Below are 24,452 nucleotides of genomic sequence, written 5' to 3'. Positions count from 1 at the left end.
TGGAATCAACAAGATATTTCAGTGTAAACACACACACAGGAAAGCATAAAATGGAAAGAAATGATATCATAACTCTCTCTTTACCAGCCAATAAATCGTATGTTTTCCTATATACACAGACAATATCCGACTTAAGCTTTGATATCCATATATAGTACACACAAGCAACATACACATGCACACACATCACAGTATATCCATAATCATATTGCAAGCTGGCCAGTCAGTTAGCCAGATAGTGGCGATGCGAGTATTTGAGAATTGAAAGCTGTATAATCTGTTGGGCTCATGTGAGCTGCATGGGACACCAGCAACCCAGTCATATAATCCTTCCTCCTCCCCAGATGATGTAAGAGAGGAGAGGAGAGGAGAATAGTCCAGCAAAACATGGAGGAAAAAGGTAGAGAGTGGAAAGGGGACAGGAGAGGGAGAGGAGGAGAGATGATTGGGGAAGTGGAGTGGAGAGGAAATCAGAAAACACTCACGTAGCAGCGCAGAAGCTACAGCTACAACAAAAAAATCATGATTGTCCTTCAATTCAACCATGTTCATCTAGTTCTTTGGCTTTCCTGTTAGTGTGTGTTTATTGTTTTTATGTGTAATGTTTTTAATGCTGCCTTGTTGCTAAATAATATCCTCAGGACAATAAAGACTGAACTAACATACCATGTTATTAGGCAACATAAGCTTCTTTCTGACCAACATATTTCTAGATCCCCAATGAGCCAACACTAGCTATTTTTTAGCCATCAAGATGGCTATGTCGGGTTTCACAATGGCTAGACGTGCTGTCTGCTGAGAGGAAAATGTAATAGCATTGCTATAATAACAGAGATTTAGCATTGCCAGCTATTTATAGTATTCCTCTATTGTGTGGCTTGCATGTTAGCAGATGTATTTTCTTATCATTGCTTACTATTACTTTTGTCTCACTTTGCATTTCAAGCCCAAGATAAACTTCCCTCAGTTGTGGTCTTGGTGAATTCCTAAACATTCCCTCATCTCAACCTCATCCAGTTTCCCCTCAAGTCTGACCTGATTTATCCCCTCTGTGCTCTCTTGTGCTCTCGGGGGTGGGGTGGGTGGGGGGGGCGGAGGCTGGATAAAAGCTGCCCTGCTGCTGTCCTGCACATGAACAATTAACTGAGGACGCAAAGTGGCCTGAGCCACCGCAGGGATAAACTGGCAGGACATGTCTGCGGGTAAACCATCACCGGTGACACGCTCACACACAAAGCAGCATGTCACGCACGGAAAACACACACACACTAAAGTGAGGGATGACTGGACTTATTCACATTCACAGGTAACTCTTGACATATCCATCATGATAATCTGTTACTGTGATATACTTGCACCTGTCCCATTATTTGCTAACCTGATGCGCCAGATGGTTTGTTACACAGAACCATCTGAGAAGTCGTACTTGGAAACGGTTTGCAAAAAGGCAAGCACTTTCAAAAAATACTTGGCAGGTGATTGGATGAACCATCAGTCTATCACTGTCTTACCTTGGAGGCAGCTGGATTTGCGATGCTGATTGGTCCAAACCACTGGTGGTTCGGACACAAGCGCATAACTTGAAGCGTGACAACATGGATTCTCTCGTGATCTTTGTGATGTCGTAATTTTGCGAATCCAGCTGCCTCACAAGGTAAATTATTCGCAACAAAAGAGGTTTTAAAAGGCATTTTCTTTCATTCAAATACATTAAAAACTCCATCATATTTTTGCTGGATGTAGCCTTGGCTTCTTGTGGACAGTTTGATAAATCACATGAAGGTTGAGGGATGGAATCAACAAGATATTTCAATATAAACACACACAAGAAAACACAAAATGGAAAGATATGATACCATAACTCAGGGAAAAATCTTTACCAACCAATACATGTTATGTTTACCTACATACAAAGACAATATCTGACTTAAAGGTGCTGTGGGCAATATTTTTTTGTTAAAATAAATGTTAAATAGCTCTACATTCTGACAGCCATCACTGATATAGTGTGGTCATTAACATGGGTCTCCCAGTCCCTCTACTCTACAGTAAACAGAAAATACATTTTCTGATATCCTGTTCCCACTTTATCCAATCAGGAGAGAGAACTCCACAAAGAGGCAGTCCTCTCTGCGTGTTCATAGGCAGGCAGCAGATTTTCAGTATGATTGACCATGGCAGAACAGGTGAAGCTACCCATTCCAGCGCTGCCAAGAACAGCTTACACAACCAATATACCAAGCAAATCCATACGGCTGAAGAAAAGAAAGAAGAAAGAAAGTTGCCAGGAAAAAAGAGAGACAGGAGTCATGTAAGACCCCCATTTATATTGGTGTGGCCTTCGATTGGTGGAAAAATCTAAAAGTTTTGAAAGGGGTTGGAAAGCGATGCGCAGCTAGCCATACTACATCTTGATAGATAAGCCATATTTTACTCTGCAGTAGCTAAACAGATGAACAGATTTGCCTAATATTGCTGTGGTGAAGACTGCCGCATGTTCATGTGGTGATGTAGGGAGGAGGGAAGGGAGTGCTAACGGCAAGAACAGACAGGAAGTTAGTCAAAATGCTGATATCACTTACAGCCCCTTTAAGCTTTAATATCCATATACACACAAGCAACATACACATGCACACACATCACAGTATATCCATAATCGTATGGCAAGCTGGCCAGTCAGCTAGCCAGTTAGCAGGAGCAGCGAGTATTTGAGAATTGAAAGCTGTATAATCTGTTGGGCTCATGTGAGCTGCATGGGACACCAGCAACCCAGTCATATAATCCTTCCTCCTCCCCAGATGATGTAAGAGAGGAGAGGAGAGGAGAATAGTCCAGCAAAACATGGAGGAAAGAGGGAGAGAATGGAAAGGGAACAGGAGAGGTAGAGGAGGAGAGGAGTGGAGAGGAAATCAGAAAACACTCACATAGCAGTGCAGAAGCTACAGCTACCACAAAAATCATGATTGTCCTGTATTGGAAGGATGACTAGAGTGAAATACAACTATGGTCATCTAGTTTTAGTCTTTGGCTTTCGTACTAGTGTGTGTTTACTGTCTTTATGTGTTTTTAATGCTGCCTTGCTGCAAAATAATATCCTCAGGACAATAAAGACTGAACTAACATACCATGTTATTAGGCAAGATAAGCTTCTTTCTGACCAACATATTTCTAGATCCCTGATGAGCCAACTCTAGCTATTTTTTAGCCATCAAGATGGCTATGTCGGGTTTCACAATGGCTAGACGTGCTGTCTGCAGAGAGGAAAATGTAATAGCCACACAAAACTGTGTGGGTTGCATGTTAGCAGATGTATTTTCTTATCATTGCTTACTATTACTATTACTTTTGTCTCACTTTGCATTTCATGCCCAAAATAAACTTCCTTTATTTGTGGTCTCAGCGATTTCCTAAACATCCCCTCGTCTCAACCCCATCCAGTCTGACCTGATTTATCCCCTCTGTGCTTTCTTGTGCTCTTGGGGGTGGGGGCCTGGATAAAAGCTGCCCTGCTGCTGTCCTGCACAGGAACAATTCACTGAGGACGCAAAGTGGCCTGAGCCACCGCAGGGATAAACTGGCAGGACACGTCTGCGGGGAAACCATCACTGCTGACGCGCTCACACACAAAGCAGCGCACAGACAACACACACACACTCAAGCAAGGGATGACTGATTCACATTCACAGGTGCAATAGCAAAAGTATTTTACAAAGTAAACCAAGCTATGGAAGAAATTGGATTCCTTAAATCAAAAAATAATGTTGCGATAAAATTTAAACATGAAAGGAGAGTGAAAGAGCAAAGAGTGACAAGTTTCACATAAGCATTATCCATCTTGAACTTTATCCTGGAGATGTATGTGTGTGTCATGTGTATTTTTCTGTGGGAAAATCTTTCTTTCTACATGTCAGCGAGAAAGTCATTAAGTGAATCAGTCAGCAAGAGAACAAAATGTGTGAAACAACGTGAGTGATCATTGAACAAACAAACTAATGAGCAATCAAGTCAGCTTGTCTGTGTTTACTCTTAATGTTTGACCAGAACCTTGAATCTCAAATGAAACCTCATTTTTTCCGAGTTGAGGAAGAGTTATATTAAGTCTCTGGCCAAAACAGTGAAATTGCTTTCATCACAGCTTGACACGAACATCGCACAGAGACACGAGGCTGCTCTACAATCAAAAGATAATGCAGAGGAGAATCATAATAGATAAAAATAAACAGCAAAGGAGTGGCAACATAACAGAGACCATGCATGGCTGATTAAAAATGGCTGAAGTTACCTGGGAGATCAGAGAAAGCGCCTCTCTCGATAATGTGTTTTCTGTACAAAGTCTTCAAAACCTTGGCACTGCCGAACCTCTTGAAGCGACTCTTCACGTTGTTATAATACCATTCAAGGGACTGTGTCCTCAAAATCCTGTAGACAAGAAAGAAAGAAGGGAGGAGGGATGAAAGACAGAAAACATGACATTAAGTCAAAAAGAACAGATGGCAAAGAAACTGGCAGGAATCAGACTGTATTATAACTACACCAGGATTATAACTTTAAATTCAAGCCAAGACTTCATTAAAATCTGCTTAATTTGAGTATCTTTCGGTGATTAAAGTGCAGCTATCCAGACTTTTTCAATCATTTTAAGACAAAATGAAAATTCTTCTCTTCTCTTTAGAGCCAGGCAGGTGTATTTTTAATGCAGGTTCATGTTTGCTGTCAGATTAAAGTCTTGTTCTATGATTTGAAGCAAATAATTGGCTCTGGTACGTATGTGGAGGCTGTATTGAAGAGATGAAGAGTATTTGTGTACTTTGCTATTATGCAGTAATCAAGCAGTGTGTATGACTGCGGTGAATGCTCATGTTTTCAGGTCTGAACGCCACATCGTTTACAGGCTTTTCCTAATTTCTTGGTGAGAGGCCGGTCAACGTTTGAATGCCAACCCGTCAGACCTCAGCACAGAACAGATGATTACATAAGCGGTAATTCATAATGGAGTGTGTTATGAAAAGCCCTCAGAAAAGCGCTCCCTTTGCGCCAGTGTTGCGTCGGATTGAATGAAACTCTGCCAACTTAATCTTGCAGTCCCCTCCTGCTCTGCTTTTGCATTTTCATGCCACTGTCACACACATTCGAAACACTGAACAGACGCAACACACTTCGACAGATTTACTGTAAAATTCTCAGACAAAAACAGGTCGAATTGCTAAGACTAAAGAACCATAACCGATGACACACCTTCAGGAAAACATCCTTCAGAAACACTCACACGCTCAAACACACACACAACCACAATATTTAAATGAAGTTATTCATATATTTATGAGTGTAAGTGTTGATCAGTATGAATATTGTCTATAAGTCTTGTAATTTAGCATTTACAAGCATAAAAATAGTAAATAAATGGTTAATAACAAACTATAAGTAGTTAAAAGCAAACATAAGGACATTTTTGAGTGTTTCTATGAAGGCATATTTCATGTTTTTACAACTGTGTTTTACTATACTGCTAAACAGGGGCACTTAAAGTAAAGTGTTACTGCAGTATCCACACACTGACAGCTTACTATACACTAAACATTTGTTAATTAGTCTAAGGCACCATCATAGTTTATTAATTAATTAAATGAGTGGACTTTTAATACTTAACGTGATTTTTTCTTTTGTGATTTGCTGACTTGAAATTATGAAAAAACTTTAAATTATACACTTCTTTATACTAACATTTTGTATTTAACAACTGATGAAGAAATATGGTGTAACATATATGATCAGGTGATTATGATTTGATTGATTACATCACTCTTTTCCTTCACATGGGTGTTTGAATGACAGAGCACCTTTAGTTGAACCACTGCCAACGCAGCCTGTCTTTAAAGGATGAGGCTGGTGACTGTCATTTTGGTCCTTTCATAGGATGTGTTGACAACAACAAAAATATAGAATACATTAAGCCTCGTCCTTTACGGGAGCTTTGATTTCAGTGTCCTCAGCGTACCCCTTCATTTTATTCCTGTAACCACCAATCCTGCTAAGACTGACTCAAATAACCCTGCTTATGAAACAGCAGAGGAAAAAGTGGGGGAGTAGACACAGTACATGACAGAGTGTTTGAGCGTGCATGTTCATGTTGATGCCACTGCTCAATGAAGAGACAGGCTGTTGAAGGAGAGGGTGAAAATAGCCACGCTCATAAAGGGATCCTGAGTGCCCCTGAGGCTCCACGGGCTACCGCATCCATCCTCACCCTCCCTCCCTCTTTCTTACCCTCCCTCTCTCTTCCTCAGTAGATTTATTATCTCAGTCTGCCTCTATCAGCCGGGCTGCTCAATGGGCCTCAGCTCCTTAATTTCATGCCACAGGTCAACCTAGTCGCTCTAATGGTAGCTGCCGAGCTCCAGTGAAGAGGCATGCTCTTTTTTTTTTTATCTCCCTCTCGGCCCGAGCAAGAAGGCACAGGAATGAATCTGGAATAGCAACAGAGTGCCGAGGTGGCATCGTAGAGTGTGAGGCAGAAATACAAATAGGTTCCACCGGTACTCTGAAATGAGCATGGAGCCACAGGGAGCGACCTTTGAACTGAAAGGTCTATTGAAAAAAAAAAGGAAAAGGCTGCAAGGTTCCAGTGTATGTACAGTTATCTGAGTGGAATCTTAATCAGCTTTTAAATTAAACTGAGTGTCTGAGCAACATGCACGATCACACACACACACACACACATAAATCCTTGAAGAGTCAATGTATGCAGAATCAGTGTTGCCACATGTTCATTTCAGCTCATTCCAGGACGTTTTGGCTTCAAATCTATAGCTTCACAGTGGTGCATTGCTTTCATTCTTCTGCCTGCCTGTCACTCAGATTGGCACATAAACAGATGATAAGTAAATGCAAACTTCAGCTCAGGCATCTGTTTCCTTCCAAGCCAGCTACACAAACTTGTTAAAATTAGCCAAGCTTTGCCTTTCAGAAATAAAAAAAAAAAGAAAGAGAGACAGAGAGAGAGAGAGAGGGATTTAAGACAACAGCAGAGGCGTCTCGATGACTGAAGCATGACATCGCTCCCCTAGAGTGATGCAATCTAAAAAAGAGAGGAAGAAGGGAGGAGAGTGGAGTGGATAAGCAGAGGCTTTCAAGCAAGAGCTGCGCTGCTGCCTGAGCTTCTGCAAATACACATTTCATAATGAGGCTGGGAGAGTCCCTGATGCTCGGCTGCTGCATGAATAAGTAAGAGGGATTCCTGTGGATGGTCTCCTGACACTGGGGTCTACACTTCCTCCATCATCTCTTTGCTCGCATTGGCCCGGCTGTGTGTGGAAGCTTGGGAACCAGCTCTTCCCCTCTCATCCTCTCCTCTTCACTGCAGCACTTTTGCCCTCTGTACTTGAGAAGATCGATTTGCACATCTAAATGAGGTCTAAATAAAATATATAGAAGAACATATAGAAGAAATGCAAGAAAAAGTATCTGGCTTTGCTGAGTTCCCGCCTCATCTGGCAAAGGGAACTATTACCATAATTGACTTTCTGAGCCTTCTAATGAATTGGTTCAGCTTCTGTTGAGGCTGCTATAGGGAGAGGGGAGAGAAGAGCAAAGGGAGTGGAAAGAAGAGTGGGGGTTGACTATAACAGAACATCAAATAGACTCTATTCTCCTCTGAAGACTCGCAGACTGACTGTTCTTGTTAATAGAAGAAAATAAGACGAAAAATTAGATTGTTCTCAGCTCCGGGGTAAAATCAAAGAGCCTGATGTTCAGGAAGTTAAAGCCCTCGAGTTGTGAGGTCTTAATGAGTGAAAGCTGGAAGAGTGATCATATCTAGCGCAGCCTTGCTTTCTTTATACCAACTCTTTTGTTGTGTACGAAGGATAAAACTATTCTGTTCTGTTCTAATGAAAAGTTTTTTTTTTGAAGGAATAAGAAAGTCATACTGATATTCATTAACTTTGACCAGAAGACACTAAGAGACATCACAAGAATTAGCGGCCTTTCATCCACATCCCCTGCCAAAGAAAATAAGTACAGTATATATATATATATATATATATATATATATATATATATATATATATATATATATATATATATATATATATATATATATATATATATATATATATATATATATATATATATATATATATATATATATATATATATATATATATATTCAGTGTTGGCAGAACAGGCTGAAGGACAAAATACAAGGTCGTGGGTCAACTGCTAAAAAGCCAATGAGCCAATTTCAGCAGACCTGAGGAACAGCCTTACCAACCTGTCCGTGTGATTTAAAACAGCGTCTGGTTTGCAACAGGCAGGAAAACAAGTCTCTCACAGCAGCTGTCCTGCACATAACCTTTGGAATATTGATCTCCTGCCTGTGGCTCTGTGATTGCCATTCAGATTGGCAGGAAAGGAAATATGGAAAGAGCTCATGTGTATAATAAATATAAGGTGGTGAGAGATGCTCTTGTGTTCATTAAGCCTTTGTCTCTTTTAATTTCTGCCTTCCTGGTTTAGTGGTTAAGTGTGTGTGTATATGTGTGCCTGTGTGTGTGTCAATGACTACAAGCTCATTTATTCATTCATGGTGAGTCACTCACATAGGTGTATAATAATACACTGAGCTCAGGAATCTAAAGAGCTAAAGCAGAGGTAAACGTAGTGAGGTATGTAATATTTGGCTCTGTGTATAAACAGGTAAGAAACTTAAAGGCTGTAAAATGGTTACATGCAATATTATTGAAAGTTACAGTGTCATTATCTGGTGCCAGAAGCATTGCATATGCTAATTTAGCAATACTAAATTACTCATTGTTGTCAATACATGTGTTTTTTAAATTTTTGAGTTGTTTAACATGTCATTTAATGTGCAGCATATGTAATAAAACATAATAATTACAAATTTATATGATTTGTTTACAACCTACTATACTTATCTTAAGTGAAAAGGTTAACAAGCAGCAATTTTTGTGTTTATTTTTAGTTTTCATAGTGCAGATGTGATGCTCATGATGCCAGAAGATTAAAATGATTGCACCCGTTAGAGACACTCTGCAGTGATTCTTAATGCCAAGAACAGCTACAGTGTATGTTCCTGTATATAAACTGTACGCATTACAGCATAGTTTAAAAACACACCTCAGCTTTGTGCGTGTACACACAGGCAATGCACCAAATAAAACAACACACTGTGTGCTACTTACTCAGAATATTAATTCATTTGAAGTAAGACTCGCTTAAGTTGAGAGAGAATTTGTGAACTTACAGCACAATGTGTGACCATATGTGAGGGGTCTATAAAAACACCAAGTATCTCTCTCTGTTTCATAGTTAACCCAGCAGTTGGCAGGCTCCCTCATGCAGAGCGGAGGGTCATTAAATAAACAGACCTCAGGTCAGAGAGCAGACACATTTGCATGCAGCACAGCGTTCAACGGTACGTTCGGATCGGAAATGCTGCTGCATCCACTTCACTTACCTGCGTCTTTAAAAAGTCTAAATTTAGGAGCAGCTCGGCTCCAGGCAGCGGTCAAGCAATTTACTCTGCCATCTCTTCCTCCTATGAGCTTTCCCTTCAAGACCTAGAGCTGTCAACTTTACTCTCTCCCTTGCTCTGTCTTTTCCTCTGTTTTCCTCTTCCTCTTTATCACCCTGCTCTGTCTGCAGACCTTTACTATCCAGGGTGTTACAGATGAATGTGTCAGCAGCAGGAGCCCGTGGCACAGTATGAGGGACTGGGGAATGAGTCATATTTGGACAAAGTGCTCTCAGACAGAGCATGGATAGAGGGACCAAAAAGAATTACACAGCTGCTCACACTGTGGTTTTCTAAGCAGTGGTCCTGATTTTTAGGGGTTTGACGGTCAGATCTGTGCAACCAGTATTTGCTTTTACACCGCAAATACTGATTTTAAATATGTTTTAATCAATGAAAAACAGGATTAGACCTTGACCCTTACAGAAGTGTGACAACAAGCACTAAATAATCAATTTCCCCCCATTTGAGACATCTATTATTCTCTGTATGGGCGAGGCAGAAAGCGAAAGTGAATGGGGTTTAATATCTGAAATGTTGCATAAAACTCACAACAGGAGTTTTATAGAAATTCTTCAATACTGTACAATTTCCTATTTTAGGTAATATCTGAGACTTGATATACCGGTATCAGTGCATCCAGACACAGCAATAGATCATACTTTCACCACTGTAGATGAGGACGAGGAGTGTGCCTATCTTTGTATTGTAATACAATAGTTTATTACTGTCTTACTTCAGAGAGGCTTCGGAGAGATCTCACCTCACCTTTGTTCATTCTGTCAAAAATGTTCTGCACAGAATCACTGCTCAAGGGCTCGATATGCTTCAAACAAAGTGCTTGTCAGATAGTTGAACAGTGTCAAAGAACCCTTTGCCCCACATCTTTCTGATGTCGTAATTGGGTGGGCTGTGTGTGACAATTTTTGAAACTTTCTGAGAGCAACAATTCGATATTGAAGCCAGCTTGAGATTGGCCAGGTGTGCAGAGGTGAGAAAGTTTACAGCCGCTTCAGCCATTTTTTGCACATGCAAGCAAGTGCAACACCATGAATGCATTTGAAAGGAGACTGTCTGAAAGTGTGCATCATTCTCCCTGTAGTTGAACTAGTCGTATGAACTAGTTCAAGTCAAGCATACCTCAGGCCTTACTACCACTATGTAATGACTCATCAGTAATGAAGAGACTTATGTCACATGCAGATTGACTTTAGTCTTACTGAAAAAGCCCTCTCATTTAGTTTGAGGCCCCTTTGTCGACACAGTGGGGTGCAAATGCAGGTGGCTCCGACAAAAACAAGTATAGGGTCATCTGGAAAAAAAGTTGAACCTTTAGCGGCTCAACTTTTGCCAGACTGCAGCACAACATCATCCTGCAAGCATTGTCCGTGCTGTATTGGCCAACCAAATATGTGGGGCGCACCTCCCTGGTAGATTACGCAATGTGAATACCAAATTTCTGGGGCTGCAACTAACAGTCATTTTCATTATTGATTCATCTGTTGATTATTTTCTTGGTTATCTGTGATTAAATGTCAGAAAATGGTGAAAAATGTTCATCAGTGTTTCCCAAAGCCCATGATGACGTCTTCAGATGTCTTGTTTTGTCCACAACTCAAAGATATTCAGTTTACTGTCACAGAGGACTAAAGAAAACAGAAAATATTCACATTTAAGATGCTGGAATCATGATCAAGATGATGGACATTTTCTTCTTATAAAATTACTCCAAATGATTAATTGATTATCAAAATAGTTGGCAACTAATTGATTAATCTACTAATCTTATTTACTTTGCAGTCTTTGCAAAAAAAGAACTGTTGTCACAAAAAACAACTGTCAACATAATAACTTTCCGGAGTTGTAAAATCTAGTCTTAGAGTATTATAAATCACTGTGCAGTGTTTTGGTGTCTGATGAGCCTTCAAACTCAGTGATGTGTTACTCAAACCAGACTCTGTGGATCATATTTCACCATCTCACAATACCTGACATCTCTCCCCAATTATAATGAAGAAATTTTGGTCTTATACATATCTTAACCGTGTTCATGTGCCCATAGTATAAACTACTAAATACCAAGTTCCATGTAGTTTTTGCTGTATGACATTTCATGTGTGGAATAAAATTTAAATAACATTTAGGGAAATGCCTCCATTTACACTGTAGTGTAATCCAGCACTTGAAACAATTAGGTTAGGGCGTGGAGCACAATGTAGCTCCCTTAACAGCTGGCCAGATGTCACATCATTTGTTGTTCAGTTGCACATGTGGGTCATTTTAGGATGAGGGCTTGAACTGATATTAGACTTCCAGAAGGTCACTTAAACATTAGTGTTAGCTAACACTTTCAGTGTGAGTATATCCATAGAGTCCACAGACAGGTTTTTCACAGGCCACTTTGTATTTACATTTATTTCGGTGTGGATGTATAGAGCATATGGGAAAGGGAGATAATCTGCTCTCTGCTTCTGCACAGCCTGAGCACCACATGGGATTTTAAGGGGAGGCAGCGCACTGCAGCAGCCCAGCAATGTGGGAAATCGAGTGACAGAATAGGCTGCGGTTACGCTTTTCACCGCTCAAGTCTTCCTCCATCTGGCTATTCTGTGTGGATAATGAAAACTGCAGCTCCCTGCAGCCTTTATCGGAGCAATTATGGAGAGTATAAATCATGTAGAGCCAATATGATTAGAGGCTGAAAGAGGCAAAAGCCTGTAAACAAAACAAATTTGCCTTGTAAAAGAAATTCAAAGCATGTGGTGGTAATTAAATTACAATAAGGTGGCATCACTGGCTTTTTGTAGGTTTTTTAAGGTCACTGTCAGGGTGGGAACTCTGGTTTTATCCTCTTACTGTCATCAAACACCTCAACCAGGAAATGAAAATCCATTGAAATAACAGGATTTTTGAGATTACACAGTGAGTGCACAAGAAAGCTTTTTTAAAGATGATTTATTTTCCTTTTGCACAGCATACAAGGTTGTTACTGAGACTTTGTCCTATAACCAGGGGACCTCGACTACCAATTTATCCAACAAGAAGTGCAGAAGTGCTCATTTGCAAGGTATCAACCCCCTACGTGCTCAGCTCAGCTGATGATGGTGTCAGCTATATGTGTGCAGTATATGAAATGTAAAAACACTCAATGGAGACTGAGAGAACACAGAATGAGAGGGAGGCAGTGGGTGAAGGTCATTAACCTGATTCCAACCACAGACATCAAGTCACTTTCAGAAAAGGACAAACAGGACAATGGGGGAACAGCATACTGAAGCTGCCAGAGCCCAAAGTACTGAAGTGTCAGTCTAACCAGCCTGTTAGGGAGCAGAGGGAACCTGGCCTGACAACACCAGACTACATATATGCTGTCACCTGTTAGAGACAGAGGAGAGGAGCAATGGAGGGGAAAGAGAGGACAGGGGAAGGGAAATACAGGCAAAGGAAGGACAGTGAGCATGTGAGACGTTGGGGAAAAAAAGGTCATTGCGTTGATTGGCATCATGGAGTCCCAGCACATGGGGCAATTCTTTCCTGGGGTTTATTTTTAGAAGTTCTTTTCAAAGCACACCCCCAAGTCTATGTAATCCATGTGAATCAATCTTCAATGGAAAAGTGGGGGAAGCAGACAAACCGACTTTGGCTGCAGTTGCTCTTTTAAGATCTCTGTGAGCGTGTGATTCGTCGTTCTTTGTTGAAGGTGCCTGATAAGCCGGGAAGCTGAGAAAAACCTTTTTTGTTTTCTCACAGAGGAAGAACATAGTGCATAGGAAGTTTCACAGAAGGTTACAGAGCAGCTCCAGACATCAAGGTTTGACATTTGTCTATATAAATGAGCTCTACTGTGACCAAAGAAGGCAGAGAGCACAGAAAGACCGATTCAAATGGAAATGTAAAAGTTCGACTCACTTCCTGTTAGTCCAAAGGCATGATGGGAAACTGTCTGTAAAGTGCTTGCTCGCTCTCCAGATTAAAAAGGCTTCAGGTTGCACCAGTCCTTGCCTTTAAAGACATTTCCCATTAATGCACTAGTGTCATTTCTCACATAAGCAGGCCTTTAATGTTCTACACACCAGAGAGGCAGCATGCAGTTAAAGATAAATCAGATTAACGCTGTTTGTAATGTTTTAAGGGCAGACGGCTGCCTGTCAGAGAATAAAACACGACAGTGCTTTGTGTCTGAAATCCAAACACAAATGGGGCATAAGCCAAAAGACGCAGAGAAGCACATTAAACTCCATATCCACAAATCTGATCACTAACACCAGCATGTCTGGCTCTATTTTACTAAGCCATTTCATGAATATAATGAATAACCATGCCTGAAGGAGACGTCAGCTTTTCTCTGATAAAGAAGACATTTTGATAGCCCTTAACAAACAAGTTCCCATCACATTAAGTGTGTGTTTTGTCTGCAGTCGTTTGCGTGTGTTTCAGTGTTTTCCTACTGAAATGATTGCTGTATAGTTGTGACCTTAGGGCCACATACTCCACTCTCTTGAGTACATTTCATTGGAGGAAAGGCAACAAAAATCAGGCCAATAAAGTTAGCCATTTCACTGCACTCCCACGAATTTGGAAACCAATGAATGGCCCACTTCCAAAACAAGCCTCAGGCTGCCCTCATCCTGGGCGCAGTTCCCATCAAGTTAGTCACACAACACCAACCTAGAAGACAAAATCACCGCTGGAACAGCAGGCTCTTCTCACAACTCCTGTCTTTGTTTTCCATCATGTTCTCTGTTTCACCTGTCGGCTGTCTGTCGGCCTGGTTGTTTCTCTCTACCCTGTAAATACGGCATACTGTAGAACTGTGTTATCAAAACACTACAGTTCACTGGCACAGTGTACCAAGCCTCTAGAAGCACTTCTGTGCTGGGGAATGATTTGATGTAGTTACCAGATTTTGAAGTGCAGATTGCATGATCATAAATACTTCTTAATATATACAAAATTACTCCTATCACCTTACCGTAGTATAATTACCAATTTGAACCATTAGCACCAGTACATATTTAATTTAACATGACACTACTGTGCATGTGTTATGGACCAAGAATGCCATGCAACAGACCAAACAAGCTTTATTCACTCGATCAAATTAGCACATATAGGTCACAAACATTGAGAAGAGAGAGCGAAGACTGACATCTAATGAAAATATCTCTGCAACTTGAAAATAAGAAATGAGTCCAACTTTATGCACAAGAGCAATGACGTGAAGTAGTAAGTAGTAGCTAATTGAAGGGCAGATGTGTTGGCCATAAGTTCTTCTGCAGTTAAATGTTCAAAAAGCTGATTCCAACTGTAACCACTTTATTACAGCATAATTGTATGTATGCATATATTTATCAACTATTTTGTGTACTTCCTCAAAGATTCACACTATGAATAGCAACGCCAACACCCAACAGCAGGCATCCTGGCTGCAAGACAAAGCTATTCACCAACTTGGCTGTGCACCATGACAAAGTCAAGATCTCACTCAGGGCAAAAAAAAAAAAAAAGAGTGGTTCAGGTGCATCCCTGCAGTAAAACTTGGCTTATTTGTGTGATTTAGTAAACACAACTGGTTAGAATCATTTCATTGTTACTACATTTGGTTAGTCTCCTGATATGGAGGGTGTGTAATCACTCTTTAATTGAAGCTCATTCAACTGAGAAATTAAAGAATGTGTTTCCTGTTTTCAGAGTCAGATCCAGCAGACTCAAAGGTCAAAGCTCACCATTAATCAACTTTGTGAATTTGCATGCTCGGCCCACAGAAACAGTGTTGCGTTGATGCATATTGAGTTAGAAAATGAAGGGGTAATTATTCAAACTACTGCATCAGAAAATATTCAATATTTCTTAATTATCTAAATTGCATAATTGCATCTGTGACATTCCAACCTTTTTCTTGGCGTTGAGTGCAGGGACTGAAGGCACATGTGACTGTATACCTTTAGCTCTCACATGCTGATACAGAGCAAACAACACTCTCCCGGCTCAGTCTGGCAGACAGGGCGTGGGAGACGGATGACGATGAATCATTGATGCTCGGCACACAGATCAGAAACAAAACACAAATGCACACACGCACACACACACACAGGCGCACACACACACAGGCACACGCACATTTATCTCCTCTCTCTTATTCATCCGTCCTTTCCCATTTACTGAGTGGTGTTTTTCTCTGTACCATCACTGATTTCGTGGTGACAGAGACAGATGGAGGGATTGAAAGAGGAATGGCTCACCGACAGAAGAGAAGAAAATCTCCTTCAGTCTTTTCCTTTGATCCGAAATAACATTAATAGCCACTGTTGGCCTTTGTCCGTCTGGCTCGGACTTAGTTGCCTTTTTCATCTAGCCCCCTTTTTTTCCCTTTTTTTCCCCTTCTGGTCACTCCATTCATGTCTATTACCAAATATATTGAGATATGCATCGAAATTTTGAAGAATTTTTCTGAAACTCTCCTGTTGAATGTGTCAAAATCTGAAGAACAAATAAATATTCAAAAAGGATGGTGTTTATGTTTGATGTAAATGATGCTAGTCAGACTGTAACAGTGCGGTCATGCCCAGATGGCTGCCGTATAATCAGGCTAGAGATCATACGAGAGGACTGTATACAGGAGAAGGGTGATGGTGTGAAGTAGGAGCGAGGATAACAGATTGCATGCGGAGATGGATGCCATATAGACGAAATACAGCACCATCCATCAACCGGTGGCCCCCGTGACAGTCAACTCTACCCTGCATAACTTACCCATCACAGGAGGGATTTACCACAGTGTGAGTACACAGTGTGGGACAAAAACTTGGCCTTGAAACTACATATAATGTATATACAGTGCCAGCTGAAAGTTTAGACAAACTTTCTAATTCAGGGGAATGGGAAGGTGTGTCCAAACTTTTGACGGGCACTGTATATTTTATCTAGCTTTTTAATTACCTGTGTCAGCCTAATTAGGATAAACAGCATGAGAGTACCCTGAAGGAAAAATAACCCAGAGCAAAAGCTCAGCTATAAACACTATTAAACAACACCGGATAATAAAGACAGCTGAGTACAAAGATCACATGGGGTTACATGTATGAGTGTGATTAAGCTCATTTGGATGACCAGTGTATAACACACGGCTGTTTAAGCTTACGCATTGCTGTTGTTCTTATTCCGGCTCGGCTTTGATCATTCAAAAGAACCTTTGCCCTCTCTCTCTCATGTAAACAAGCGTGTGTGCGCACGCAGGCCAACATCGCACTCCAGGCCAGGGCAGGGGACCGCTGCATTATTCATACTGATGCCGTCACACTGAGTAATTGAAGCCATGAAGCAGCAGAGGGAGGAAGGCGGGGGCGGACAGACACCTTCTCTCTCTGCCTCTCAGTAGAAATTGTTTTGATCATTATCTGTGACCTCTGAGTGAGATCAGTGCAGACATCAAGGTGATACTCTCCATCTGAGGGCGAAGTCAATACTGAAAGAGACTGGGGAGGCCAATGTATGAATATGCAGCTGCAGGCTGCTGGTGAAACAAGTTATTGGAAATACAAAGCCCTTTTCAGAATATGTAACATTGCTATCTGATCTATCTGTTAAAGTAATGCATTTTTTGGCATTCAGACATGGGTGTTTGTTACGTGTTATGGACCATATGGCAAGAACCACAATGCTTGCATCATGTTTGGCACAGGATGCGCGAGAGAGAGCGGTTGAGCAGTTGAAAAGTAATGAAATCAGGGGAAAAAAGTGCTGTCTGTTCTGTTACAGGCTGCATCACTGATGGATTTTAAAAATTATTTTGCCTTGGAGGCTGTACTTAATGACTCCCCCTTCTTCTCATTTATTAGATTGAGAATTCGGCTGGTGAGGGCCCAAGAGAGTGAGAGAATAAGTCAAGGGTGAAGTCTGACAGTGCACAAGCATAAAGTGAAATCACATTACGTCGGGACTTTTGTCAAATATGTATTTGCTCATATGCTGGATGTAGTGTTTGGCTGAATCATCATGGTTTCATTGCATATTTATTGTTGGAATAGATGAAATTGAACATTTTTGAATTGGTTCCAGTCTCTGAAATCCATATAATATAATATGAATGAATATTTTTGGGTTTCTCCAAGTCTTCACTGATAGTAAACTAAATATCTTTGGATGTTGGCTGGAACAAAACAAAACATTTAAGAATGTCAGCTTGGGCTCTGGGAAACAGTGAACATGTTTCACTATCTTCTGATATTTTATAGACCAAACGATTCATTGAGAAATTAATCGACAGATGAAGGTAATCGTTAGTTGCAGCCCTACAGTATTTCATGGTTTATAAAACCAATTTTTGTTCTTTGTGCATTGGAGATAATAATTAAGTGAATAATTACTGTGTTTTTATGAAGATGTGCATTAAGTTTGTCTCTGTGCATATTTAACTGTGCACTGTTGTGGCCTCTACATTGCTCTCTGGCACTCAGTTCAGACTTGTCTTCAAAGATACAGAAATGATACTACGTTTGAAGTAAAATTGTCTCTTTTTTTAGACACTGACATGTAAAACTGCCTTCACATCTACGTAACGAGGTGCATGTCTTGCTTTCAGCTGTATTTGCTACAGTTAAACTGTGGCTTTTTTTTCTTATTTGTGCTATGTTATAGTTTTACTATTCTCTGTGAAGTTCGTTGTAGCTTTGTCAATACATGCAATATGAATAAAGAAATAATAATATTACATCAATAAAATATATTCACAGGAAACAGGAGAATTTACACTTTTAAGTTAGGGTTTGGGGTTTTATTAGCATGCTAGTACTCACTGTATGTGTGAGTTTAAACAATAACAAAATGGAATAATCAAACTGCTGTTTTCTGCTTGGGTACAGCTTGGTTTTTTTGTCAGTGTGCTGTGGCTGTGACTGCTGCACTCCTTACTGAATGAAAACATCAGCTAAATGTGTAAAATCTAAATGCTGGAAAGCTGATTCTAACAATAGACATAATGAAGTACTGTCAGTACGGCCCACAGGGAGGAATGCTGTTGGACGCTGTTGAATGGGGCTTAAAAAAGGAAACTGGCTGTTGTCTGTATACGTAGGATGTAAATATGGTCAGTGGCAGGGCAAAGTAATGAACAGCGCTTGCTTCAAAATCAAGCACCTTCCCAAATAAACATCTCTAACATCACATAAGAAAACCACAGTGATGACAGGATGCTGGGAAATGCAGCGTGTTTGTGTGTATGTTGTAGCATGTGGAGGTGGTGAGGAATGGGATTAGCGAGCATGACAAGCTTACCCAAAGACGTGTTTAGCCTACACTCTGCCTCATTTCTACTCCCCCCTCCCTTTTTTGTGTATTTTTGTCTGTCTTTATGTTTGTTTCATTATGTCTTTGTACTTGGATTTGCACATTTGTTCATGTTTAAAGATCCTTTTTGCAGCCGTTACTTTGTCCTACATGTTGTGTTTACATCCCTGTGTGTCTGAAATGGTGTATGTGTGTGTATTTGTGTGCTTGTGTGTATATGTACCTGCAGGTATTTGAGGCACTGACACCAGGTGGAAGCCATTACGCCAGTGCGCGTTCTCTGCAGGTAGGATATTTACCATCAGTGCATCAACGGCAGACTGACAAAGAGGAGGGAGGTAGATTCAAACTCACTCAGCCGCTCTGGTTGGGAAAAAAAAAGTGTTTTCTGAAACCAATGTACCCAAGATGTGTATGTTTCAGAGGGTGTTGAAGTAAACAGAAACAGAGTGTGGAGATGTGCGTCCTGCGGCTGTTTGATGGTGTGAAAAATGATCTCAGCTGAAGACAAGTGAAGATTCACCGCCTCAGAGAGAGGAAGGCAGAGATACATAACGAGAGAGAGAGAGAGACAGTAAGAGTGAGAGAGAGAGAGAGAGGGATTGGTAGATAGGAGGAGAGACCTTCATTCAAAATGCATGAATCCACAAGTCAGGCAGTCACTACAGACGCTGCAGGGCTTCCACAGCTCACCTCTACAGGTGACCACAAATACACTGAGGGTATTTTCAAACCTGCGTTGTTTAATCCAGTTGACTCCGGTTTGTTTTCTCCCTTGGTATGATTTGTTTGGGCAGATCTGAACACAGTAATAGCACTCAGGTGCAGACCAAAACGACTGATTGAGACACACACACACACACACACACACACACAATATGTCTAGCCTCTATAATATGGCCTCCCAACCTCTAATCTCCTTGTAAAAAATTACCACCAGACCAGAGAGGCTTACAGTGGTGCATTTGTGTGTATGTTTCTGTTTGTGTATATACTTTTGTGAGCTCTCATGTACAAACAGTGTGCCTCAGTTTGTGTTTTCATGTGTGTGTATGTGTGTGTGTGTGTTTTAACTGGGAGCCAGTGTGTGCATGTGTGTGCCTACTTGCTGCTTTGATATCTCTCCCATTGGCAGGCCTGATATGAACGGCTGCTTTGATCCCGTTTGAATCAGACAGCATCACCCGAGCTCCTCTGTTGCTGCTCTGAACAAATAGCCCAAAAGATAGAGAGAAAGAGAGAGAGAGGGAGAGAGAGAGAGAGAGAGAGAGAGAGACAGGGAGGGACAGGGGGGAATCCTTTTGTTTCCCAGTTAGTTGCTCCGGGCCACTCTGTGTTTCAACAGTAGAGCAGCTACCTGCTGTAAGATGTCCCGTGGCACTTCAACTGCCAACAGCTTCATAAAACTGAACATTCACCATTTGTTATATGATAAATTATTCAATTTTTACGTGTGAAGTTTATTTGTGAAGCAATTTAAAGTACCAATCTGTTTATTTGCTTATTATAAAACAGATGCAGGACTTATTCTTTAATTCAGTGCATGAAAATAGCACCATGGTGTGAAATGCTCTGTTTTGACAGTACATATCATGACAAGCCAATCAATACTTAATATGGAGTGTGTGCAATTATGGCAAATGTTCGACTTTCTGTATCATTTCTCTATTTATTCCACTGTACAGATGGTTTAATGAACAATTTATTGATAAATAATAAAAATAAACTAATCAATTGAAAGAAATTCAGCTTATTGGCTAAATAACCTCAACAAATGCCAAATAAAACAGTAATATTTAAAAAATATAGCAGGACTCAGATAAGTATAACTTCCAAAACTGCCTTCGAGTCGACCAGGGGAGCAAGAAGAGAAGTGTACAGGGAGCCGGTCAGCACCTACCTGCTAGTCCCAAAGGCCGGGAGGTACAGACTTAATAACATCCGATGATTTTAAAACAAATGAGATCAAACAGCACTCCTAACTCAAGTGGGAAATCATGACTAAACAAGGTGAGTGGAGTGCAGACAGCTCTGCAGCTAAGCCTCATTTAAAGTGCTGAAAAATGGGAGAGGAGGTGCAATGAGACAGAGGCCTGAAGCGATGCACAACCATTGATATGCAGCAGAGAAAGAGAGATAGAGTGCGTATATACACAACATTGAAGTCCCTCAGAACTCCAGCAGCACAGGGAGAGTGGGATACTGACATTAGCATATTCTGATAATTGTTATTCATTTACACCAGCTCTATTTCCCAGTGTACAAAGCCCATGTGTGTGTGTGAGATGGGTGTATTTTGTTTCTCAGCATGCATGCACACATGCTTCAAAGACTATTTTAACCAAATATGCAAGTAAATTAATTTTATTTCATTACTTTGACTTTCAGAGGTAAATGCAATCTTGACTTTTTAAATGGTTTGTAAAAATATTGTTCAAATGGCTTTTTTGTTTTTACTAATATGTCTTAAAATATTCTGTCTCACAGTTGATTTGTCTCCTACTTAAATATTCACTGTTTCCTTTTTGCCCATATTTCATTTAAAAACACATCTCTTTATTGATTATAATTTAGAGCTTAAATAAAACCCCTCAAAACTCAAATTTAAGCCTCCATAAATACTGATTCGGTCATCCACATGAATGAATTACTGAACAGTTCTGCGACAGCCTCAGGCTCATCACTCTCGACCTGCTGGTGGCTTATGAAAAATCGCCCCAAAGAAGTGCCTCAAATACATGTTTGAGTCTTGATTTGATCAAGTTTGATAATCTCAATATGTAGCAATGTGTTATGATTACAAGTATTTGCAGTTCTGCGGTTTTGAGAAATAATCCATGTCATGACACACATTCAGATTAGCCACATCTGGCAAATTCTACATTTAACATGACAGTTCATGTTAAACACCAGTCAGCTGGTCCCCTGGGAGTAAAGCTGTTTTGCCTTTCATTTTAATCCCCTACCTATGCATCCTTCTCAATGGTTCTCAACTTTGTACTTAAATTCTACTTAAAAATACTTAATTGAAAATGAATTCAGACTTAAGATTCAGCATGCAAGGAAATACTGGAATATTTTAAAAAAACGAATATTTCTCTTTCATTACAGAGGAATTGTGGGTTGACGGGCGAGGAATGTGAAATGAGTGTGAAAATCCTGCGGCGCCAATATCTTATTTCTTTCATGCTACAGAGAGTTCACTGTGGCAGGAGATCAGATATCTGCCTGAGGGAGGGATGAGGGCGCAAGAGAGTGAGAGAATAAGTCACGAGTGAAGTTAAAGGAGGGAGAGAAAGATTACTATTCACTCAACACCTTTCTATCACTGCATGCTGAAATAATTAGGACGGTACAGAGGAAAAGACGCAGGCAAAAAGCAACAAATGGATTAGAATTTAGTGATATTGAAGTTTCTTAAAGGACTTAAAGGACCGGTGTGTAGAATTTAGTGGTATGTAGCAGAACGGACTTCGCAGAAATGGAATATAACATTCATAAGTATGTTTTAATTAGTGTATAATACCATGAAAATAAGAATCGTTGTGTTTTTGCCCTTTATATTTACATAGGGAGCGGGTCCTCTCCCATGGAGACCACCATGTTGCACCACCATGTTTCTACAGTAGCCCAGAATGGACAAACCCAACACTGGTTTTAGAGAGAGCCTTTCACATTTTCTCACAAGTTTCACAGCCATCGTAGGTTCTCCTACAGGCTTGGAATGGAGGGGTGAGGGGTATTCAGTTGGTTGCAATCTGCAACCTCACTGCTAGATGCCACTAAATCCTACACACTGGTCCTTTAATTCTTCATCAAAAAGCAGAGATCCACTTCATTGATCTGCCAGTCATGCAGCTCACATCCTCTCCTGGCAGCCACTGCTGCCCTGCCAGCCCTATGAGACATGACTGGCTGCGCTGTGGGGCGCCTCCCTGTGCTGGGGATGTTTTTGATAGATCACATCTGCAGAAACCAGCCGTTGTAGCCCAGAGCCAGCAGTGAGGGGAAGGGAGGATTCAGAGGGAATAGAGATTCAATACGTACATTAAAATTTCTATTTGAGTAAATCAGTGTGTGGGGATTATGGAGCGACGAGGTTTTCCTTTGTAACTGTTTGTAGATGGATTAAAGGTCATGACTTCAAATGTCATGATTGGAACATAACTGACTTAAGTTCTTTTCATAGAAACCCTGTACTGGAGCTGGGTCAAAAAATTGCTGCAAATAAATCCCTAAAGGATCAATTTGACTTGTTTTATATTAAGATAATTCAAATTCAACAGGAGGAGTTGTACTCTCTAAACTCAGGCACTTGGCGCACACCACCAAGGAAAGAAAGGAATTCATGAGATTTTGACCCTTGAATGCAACACACAAAGGAAAGACAATTATAAAGCAGCTTTAGTGGGTGTTAGGTCGCTACAAGCTGTAAAGATTAAGTGTTCTTGGGTGTTACCTGTGTCTTGCTTCACTCTGTGGCACACAGTTTCTGTCTCCAATCCCACTAACCCACAATAAAAACAACAAGGGCTTTAGCTTCCGTTCTGATCCACTAGCCAATTTACTGCATAAACCGATTTAGGAATCATGAGATTTTCAATCACCTTGGTGCTGCAGGTCGGCTGCATGAGCACCGCAAGCCACAAATGACCCCGTTCACGTGGAGCGTTCTGACATAGCAGCTGGTTTACCCAGTCGTGAATTACCCGAGCAAACCTGCAGGTACACATCACAGGAACTGCAGAGTGTGCTGTTTCAGTGTGACCGGGTTCAGATCAGACTCTCACACGCAAACACACACACACACACGCACACACACACACACACACACACACACACAGGAAAGGAGGAGGAGGATTGGGAGCTGGAGGCCAACCGGCAGACTCAGAGAGACATAAATGACTCAGAGCAATATCTGCAAAACAACACACAACGGTATTCACACGACTGACAGAAATTAACACACCCACAAGAGGGAACGTTCAAGGTCCCCTTTGTGTCTGTATGTTTCTCTGTGTATGTGCATGTACTCACATTTACCTGGATAGCAGTGATTTATCACCTGCTATAGAACCTCAGCCCCTACAGAGAAAAAATGCTTTCATGGAAGACAAAGGGTCACATAATGGCGAGCACTTACAAAGCAGGCAACCACACACGCTCTCGCGCACAAGTACAGATACCCAGTACAGTATAGACACACACAGACAGGTACTGTGCACGCACACCGAGACACACACTGAGATTGCTTCAAGGCTGCAAAACTCTGCAGTAATTAGTTTTAAAGAAACTCAAAGCACAAATTGCATTAGTACAATTCAAGCACAGTTTCTGATTTAGGCTATATTTCAATTAATGAGAGCAAGGTACTTAAATGGATCTTAGTCATAGCAAACTCAGGACCACCAGGAGATGCCTGAACCTAAATCACCAGTGTGCTATGTGTGTGTGAGATTTCCCCGTGTGTGTGTGTGTGTCTGCTGTCGCGCCCGACTGTAGAAAGTACAAATCACTGCCGAGAGTTACGATCGACTGGTGGCTCCTCTGTCAGCTGGGCTGGACACGAGACAAGGCCGCGGAGGAGGGATAGAGGACAGGATGGAGGGAGGGAAGAAAGGAGAGAGAGTGATAA

At 40.9% G+C, this 24,452-nt stretch overlaps 1 protein-coding gene across 6 annotated transcripts in view; it reads right to left on the bottom strand.

Annotated features, from left to right (window-relative positions):
- myripb (myosin VIIA and Rab interacting protein b) overlaps nt 1–24,452 on the bottom strand; it is a 115,611-nt gene that overhangs the window by 28,475 nt on the left and 62,684 nt on the right. For all 6 annotated transcript variants that reach the window (XM_042399442.1, XM_042399445.1, XM_042399439.1 and 3 more), the window contains exon 4: nt 4,283–4,419. In XM_042399442.1, the coding sequence (XP_042255376.1) occupies nt 4,283–4,419 (137 nt within the window). The remainder of the gene's footprint in view (nt 1–4,282; nt 4,420–24,452) is intronic.

This window comes from Thunnus maccoyii, chromosome 21 (genome assembly GCF_910596095.1).
Source record: "Thunnus maccoyii chromosome 21, fThuMac1.1, whole genome shotgun sequence".
In the NCBI taxonomy this organism is placed as follows: domain Eukaryota; kingdom Metazoa; phylum Chordata; class Actinopteri; order Scombriformes; family Scombridae; genus Thunnus; species Thunnus maccoyii.
The sequence above is the reverse complement of the archived record's forward strand: the minus strand, read 5'-3'. Positions and strand labels throughout refer to the sequence as shown.